The sequence below is a fragment of the Onychostruthus taczanowskii genome, unplaced genomic scaffold, assembly GCF_017590055.1.
Source record: "Onychostruthus taczanowskii isolate IOZ18803 unplaced genomic scaffold, ASM1759005v1 scaffold24, whole genome shotgun sequence".
In the NCBI taxonomy this organism is placed as follows: Eukaryota; Metazoa; Chordata; class Aves; order Passeriformes; family Passeridae; genus Onychostruthus; species Onychostruthus taczanowskii.
In genome coordinates this window covers 1,222,597-1,229,868 of record NW_024499684.1, presented here as the reverse complement: position 1 = coordinate 1,229,868, position 7,272 = coordinate 1,222,597, and the positions used below count along the sequence as shown (strand labels likewise).

General features: G+C 41.2%; 1 protein-coding gene across 1 annotated transcript; it reads right to left on the bottom strand.

The window, feature by feature from the left end:
* Positions 1-932: 932 nt before the first annotated feature.
* LOC121336698 (lysosomal amino acid transporter 1 homolog) lies at positions 933-5,131 on the bottom strand. The gene is made up of 6 exons (XM_041406070.1): positions 5,104-5,131; positions 4,440-4,530; positions 4,303-4,347; positions 3,056-3,180; positions 2,108-2,200; positions 933-1,187 (listed from the first exon to the last, which is right to left on the bottom strand). Exons 1-6 carry the CDS (start codon positions 5,107-5,109, stop codon positions 978-980), a joined length of 570 nt encoding a protein of 189 aa, XP_041262004.1. The 5' UTR covers positions 5,110-5,131; the 3' UTR covers positions 933-977.
* Positions 5,132-7,272: the final 2,141 nt, after the last annotated feature.

Genomic DNA, 7,272 nt, shown 5'->3' with positions numbered 1-7,272 from the left:
GAATAACCCCCTGAATCCCACAGTTTGCTCACAGAATGCACTGTCCCATAACAGAGAACAGCAGAATTTGTTTCAGAACAGACCAGAGCCCACAGTTCAGTGTCCCCAGCTCAGTGGGGGATTGTGTTCCGTGGTGCAGAAGGTTTTACCCAGCCCACAAGCTGGGGCTTGGGAATGGCACTGGAATTTCAGGGCCCATCCCGAGGCCAGGGCTGTCTGGTCACTCCTCTGATTGCAGGGCCTTCTGAAATTCCTTTAATCAGAAAGACAACACCGACTGGAATCAGAACTTCTGGGAATCAGAACTCCTGGAAGAGTTCCAGGTAAATCTGGGGAAGAACTTGCTTTTAATCTGGAATGGATTAACACAAAATGCCTGGAATCCCTCCTTGTTCCATCCTGGTTTATGGCTCCAGCTCATGGAGTTAAGCACTGAGATGTTTTCACACATAAACCTACAATTCTTCCTACAGAAAAAAAATCAGAAAATCTCCCTTTTTTGCTCTTTTAAGTGCAAATCCGAGCTCTGGTAAGAAGACAGGTGACTGTAGTGCACAGTCCCAATCCATCCATTTTCACCAGGTGTTTAAAGCCAAGGTACAAAAGTTTCTCCAAAGATTTTGCTTTTTATTTCTTGATCACAAAATGCCAAAGCTCCACCTGGAAAGAGCATGACTAACAATAACTACTACACTGGCTATGAATATATTAAATATAAAAATACCCCAACACCATGTGCAACCCTTACCAACTTTTAGTGTCTACTTACTGACTCCAAGTTATAAATTAACCTGTTCAAAGTAGCTTTAATTTTGGCATTTTCTCTAAACTTGCTGTTCTTGTAAGAATTATCATTATAGAAAGGGTAAAAATTATTGTTCAGCAAGAAGGTTTTATTATCAGGTTAGAAAAAATTGTGAATTTAAAAAGAATCCACTTCATTTCTGATCTATTTATTAGTAAGCCTACTTGAATCTTTAGCTGTAACAGGAAAATGATACCAAAATGTCAAGGAACAAAACTCCAAAGCTCCCAATAAGCCAGGGAAGGTGGTGAAGAAAGCAGAGGACCCAGGAGGATTTGGGTTCTGGCATCTTTAGAACAAGGCTCAGTCCACAGGTGCAGTTTCCCATCAGGGCCAAGGCAAAGAGCAGGTAAAAGGTGCTTTCTGTGCATCTTCTCTGGAGCTAAACACAAATTTTATACACAAATTATTAAAATAACAGTTCTATAAATACAAAGAAATGTTGAAATGTACCCACAGTAGGCAGTTAGAGATAATTTGGGCATTTTGTGGTATAATCCATTCAAAGACTTTCAGTCATTCTTGTCCTGTCTTTCTGGGGCTCTGAATTTCCTGAGTTTCAGCACAAATCACTGAAAATTCAGGAACTGTTACAGTGCTTGGATCTCTGGTTAATGCCATTTTTGTGGGAGTGCAAACAGCAGGGATAATCTGTTTCCAAATGGTAACTAGTGTTTAAGGTATTTATTGCTGTAGCAGGGCATTTAGCAGACGTTTTTTAGAATGCTGTGCCATTCCAGGTAGAGAGGGAATATCAACAGCCTTAAAAAATAATTAATCACTTCCATAATCAGTTAAAATATCTGCATATAATGAACAAAGTAAAATCTTCTGGTCGTTTGATGTGTTTGTTGGGTTTTTTAAAATAGACTGATTTTTAAAAAAAATATACTGATAGTGAAGAGGCTGTGGTGAAAGGTAATGGTACCTTGGCAAAAAGGGACTAAGATTTAAAACTAATTTATATCTAATTGTAACTTTTATTCCCAGGGTGGAATAGTTTGGAGAAAGAAAAGGGGGGATGCCACTTGCTCATGACAACAATCATAGAAAGCAGATTTCTGCTGATAAATCCAGCTGTAAATTCTTCCCCTGCCAATCAATCTTTCTCCAGCAATCAAAGACCAGTGTTTTCCTAAAATTCTCATCATCCTTCTCTGAATAGGGGTGGAAAAAAATCCCATTTTTTTGCAGTGAAAAAAGCAGAGTGGGGGTTTGAGTTGAGGAGGGCTCGGTGTGAGGGAGAGCCCAACACTGGAAGGAACACAAAATTAAATAAACAATTGCCAAAAAGCCACTCACGTTTTTACAGAGCTGAGGGAATCTGCTGCCCAGGAAAACACAGGACACACAGCCACAAATGAAGCCTGGCATTTCAATCAGGTCAGGAGAGCTCTGGACGAGAAAAGCACATGGATTTTGGCAAGAATGCTCGGAGGCATTTCAGAGGATTAAACCGAGAGTCCACGGCTGAGTTTGTGGACAGAACTCCTTTCAGGCAGGGCAGGGCTGCTCTTCAGATGACCAGAGAGGGCTAGGAAGGGTTTCATCTTCATCTCACAACACTGCAGATCAAAACTGCTGCCAGGCTTTGGGATATGACACTGACATCAATCCAGTCCTCCTGCTAAAAAAGCCTGGGCACAATAACTCAAATCAAAACTAAAAACTGTAGCTTGAGCCATGAAAAAAAAAAAAATCCTGTCTGGAGAAAGCAAACTACTCATTTTTCACAGTTTAAGAGTTGCTGGTTTTCTCACTGTGGCTGTGTTTTGAAAATAAGCTGCCTCCCTGCTGGGCTGTGCTGCTGGATTACAATTATTTCCCTGGCATTAGCAGGAGGGCCATCAAACTGCTGGAATGGGCTGTGAACTTTCCTGCTGCACTGACAGCAGCAGGTACAATGGTGATTTTCCACTTTTATTGATTTTTTTTGTGGTCTCCACGTGGATGTTTACAACATTTCCCACAGGCAGAGACACAACATTTATGTTCTGTTAGTTCAGAGCAGTGCATCCTCAGGGCCCGAAGGACACAACAAGCCTGGGAAGCTGCTAAAAGAAGCAATTTTATAACTTTTTTATTTTGGGATGGGTGGGGAAAACATCCACATACATGATTGCTATATCCTTGTTAAAAAATCCTCCAGTTTTTTTTTTTTTTTAAGAACACAAATTTTCCAAAAACCTTCGGGGGGGGATTTTTTTTTTTTTTTTTTTTTTTTTTTAATGGAAACAGGTAAGAATTGACATTATTCCTTGGGATTGCTGGCCTGTGCTGCTGGTTCCTGAGGAGCAGCTGACAGAGGGCAGTGCCACTCAGAGCTCCACACCCCACCATCCAGGCTGTGCCCAAATTCCTCAGGCTGGGACTGCCTGGAATGACACACAAACAAATTAGCTGAAAAAATAACATCTGCTGTTGATTTGAGGTCACTTTCTGTTTGCAGTACAAATATGCAAATGCAAAGGTAGAATTTCATGTCTCTTTTTCTTGGCAGCAGTGGAAGTTCCACCCCTTTTTTCTGGGCTCTGTGCCCAGCCCTGCTCACTGTTGTAGTGCTGAGGGTGGCAGTGGAGGAACTGCTGGGGAACTCCTTGGTGGGCATTGCCCCTGACAGGAAATGTTCATTCTCACCTTCTCTCTTTTATTATGATTATGTATGGTATCTAATTTATGATTAAATAACACCTGACGAACAAAACTGATAAATAGAACAGAATGTAACTTTCATGCTGCACATCTTGATAAAAAAACTGCAAAAGCAAGGATATTTGGAATGTGAATTAGTAAAAGCTCACTAAGATATTGATCACTGTGTCATTTTGGACCAGGCAGTGCCTGTTCCATGCTCCAAAACCTGGGTTTGTGTCCAGAGGAGGCAGCAGGAAGGAAATCCCTCAGCTGTGCTGTATCTCCAGGTTTATTATCATATTATCAGTTCCATATTGAATCTGGTTACCCCCATTTAGTCTGTGGGGAGGCATCTGGTTTACTTCAGCTTTTTGTTACCTCTGCTGTACCATGGATTTTCTTTCCTATTTTTTTTTAAATTGATGCGTTAATGGTTTTGATTTGATACAATATGAAGAGAGCTGTCTTCCATTTCAGACAAAACAGTAGTTCTTGGGCAGGCTGAACATTCCAGCCACCACCAGGATTTGCTCAAGCACAACTCCAGTAATTTCATTCCCTGGAATATGATTTTTTAATGAATATATTGAAACAGAACACATGAAGATGTCAACATATTTTATGCTATAAGCAAATAAAGCCCACATTCAATCAACGGGGAGGAAACCAACTGAACCCCACAAAGAAATGAGGCTTGGTTTCAACTCCCACACATTTCCACAAAAACCATGAAATCAGTTAAAATATAGAACCAGAATCCAAAAATCTATTGCATTTTTTATATCAACTGAAAGTACTCCATGGAAAATATTCACAGATGTGTGTGGGTCAGAAATGAGAAGCAAAGGAAAACTGGAGGCAACAGGTCTCAGAACTCCAGAATTTGTACACTCTATTTTTAGATCCCTCTGAAATAAAATGTATTTAAATGCCGTAGGAAAATCTCTCAGTCAAGGCTGTGCTACATCAGGGAGAACGTTTTATTGTTGTAAAAACTTACCTTTTGTCACCTTCTGATTCTTGAGCTTACAGTACACAAATTGTGGAATCATAATTAGGTCCTTGTTCTCATAAAAAGCAGCAGTGGCAATCTGAAGGAAATGAAACATTTGCTTGTTCAGTAGGCAAGTAATTTGAAATACCTCTCAACTGCACAGAAATGTTGCTTCATAATCATAATGTGCGTGACAAACACCAAATCACTGCCAGAAATAAACATCAGTGTAAATATTTGGGCAATTATGACTTGGTTTATAGATGGCAGAAATAAGAGAACCCTGTGTTAAACACGGCAGGGCTCAGAATGAACAGAGAGCTCACAGCTCTGCTAAAGCCCCTGAACTGGAGAGCTGTGATTCAGATTGACAGTGAGGACTAGGGAGCAATCCCAAACCTGAGCCCACTGGACATACCTCGCTGAACTCCATGCTCACAAACATGACAGCTTTAATGTAAAGCCCTTCTCCAATTAATATTTCAGCTCACATTTCTGCAGCTCAACAGCTGAGCAAGCGTGGTTTTATTTCACTTGAGCTCCACAGCCCTTTTACCAGGCCAGTAAATTAGATCCCCATTATGGGATCAGACTTTGGAGTCAACCCCATTTTTTCCCAGGCATTTTCAGCTGCTGAGATAATTTCCCCTTTTCCTTTGTCATGTCCTACCTGCATTCTGAAAGCTGACCGCAGTGACCAAGTGATTCAGCACTGTGCAAGTGCCAACTCCAGGGCTGCTCCTGACCTTTTCCCAACCCAAACTGAATTGGCAGGACAGGATTGCTGGGAAAGCATGGATTTAAATAAACCTTGAGCCAGCTTGAGCTGCAAGTGCACACACAACTCGGGGTGGAGAAGATAAGAGAGGAGAGGTGATTTATTCTCATTTGCTCTAAGTGGCAGAGATTAGTGTCAAGTCAGTACAACAGCACAGTACATCAAACTCATTTGTCAACCACCAAATATTTTTGCAAACATGAACAACATGCTTCTCTGGCATATTATTCTGTCTGTATTATGCAGATAGAGGAACATTGCAAATATAAAATTAAAAAAAAAAAAGAAAGAAAGAAAAAGAAAAAGGCAGCTTTTGCAAAAGGCTTCAGGCAAGATTACTCATGTTTGAATTTGAGAACTGCTTAAGACTTTCAGCTTAGGGGAGTGCAGCAGGCAGCGAGCAGACAATGGCAATGAGCCCTGCTCCAGCCCTCCCACACATCCCTGGCACATCCTTGCAGGAGGTGCCAGACCCAGGGCGCTCCGATCCCGCACAATCTCCTGCTCTCTGCTGGGGAGCTGCTGAGAGCAGCTGAGGAGCCATCACTCCTGGATGGAGCTCCAATCCCACGAGCTGATTTCTGCCCCCATTCCCAGCCCGTGCAAATCCCCAAATCCGGTTAGGGATGCTGAACATCCTCTGTGCAAAGCCCCGCACATCCAGTCGGCTGCAGCAGCCCCAGTCTCCCGCAGGAACCTGCCAGATTCCAGGGAATAAACACAGCCCCCGTGAACCAGGCATCACCCACACAATGCTCGCTCCTCTTCGCTCATTACAGACACGAGCTGGACTTCCAAGAAACAGAAATACTTTGTGGATCCAATATGTAACAGCCCAGATTTATCACTGCAGCATTTTAGTGTGAGCTCGTGGTGGTCTGTGACAACGAGGGGCCAGAAATCTGCCGCAGGATAAGCTAAACCAGGGAATTTATTGCAATCTAAGACCAGAACTCTGATTTTTCATGGTCAATGTGATGCTAATAAAGTCACAATACTTTCCTTAGAGGTACTTACCCTCTGAACATGCTACTCACTCTTTAAAAATATATTTATACAAAATATTTATCTATCTGTTGGTTCCATGCAATTAATTTGGAGATAATGCTCTGAACAAGAAGTAAGTTATGACTCAGATTCCAGGTGGGCTTTAAAGTCACTAAAATGCATCCAGCCTAATCAGTGACTCAACACAGTGTCAAATAGTTTGTGTCATTGAACACTCCACAGGAAACATGGGAAGCATAAAAAACTTGCAGAAGGCACTTGTAGGGTGATCCTGTCCCCAAAACTCCCTAAATGATGCCACCATTATGCACCAAACTATTCCAATCTTGAAAAAGTTTCAAAATTTGTTTTCACAGAGCATAATTCTCTGTAAAATTAGGACTTACTTTGCTCATCAACCAGAAACTCCTTTTTCTTTCCATGAGACTTCATATTTTTATGGCTTTAAATGCTGGAACAAGTTTCCTGCAGGAGTTGGCTGCCTCTCCAGAGAACTGTCATCATTGGACCTAAACCAATTAAACAATAAAAATACATTTATACACTGAGAAATCACCTGAGCCTGGAGGATATATTCAGTTTATTCTGCTTATACTGGGGAAGTTACTAGATTTTGCAGCCATCTTTGAAAATAACTTTTTAAGTTTAAAAAAATGTTGCATGTAGTGTTTCAAGTACTTTTTATCCCATTCTGGCACTGTGCAGCTGAGCAGACTCATTAAAACAAGACGTGGTATTTAAATTTGATTTTTGGGTTGTTATTATTCAATATTTATGCAGCAGAATATTTGTGTTGCCAGTCCCCGAGACTATAATTTTACTATTACAAAAATTGCTACTTTTCTTAAATCCCTGGCAAAATGTCCTGTCCCAGGAAGAGCAAACCCAGGAATTCCACATGAAAGGAGGACAAGGAGACTGCCAGAACATTTCTTTGTTTGCTGTAGTATTGAAGTTGTCAGTGATGAGAAAAGCACAGGATGGTTTGTGTTGGAAGGGATCTTAAAGATCATCCAGCTCCAACCCCCAAATTATAAAATTATATTAAAAATG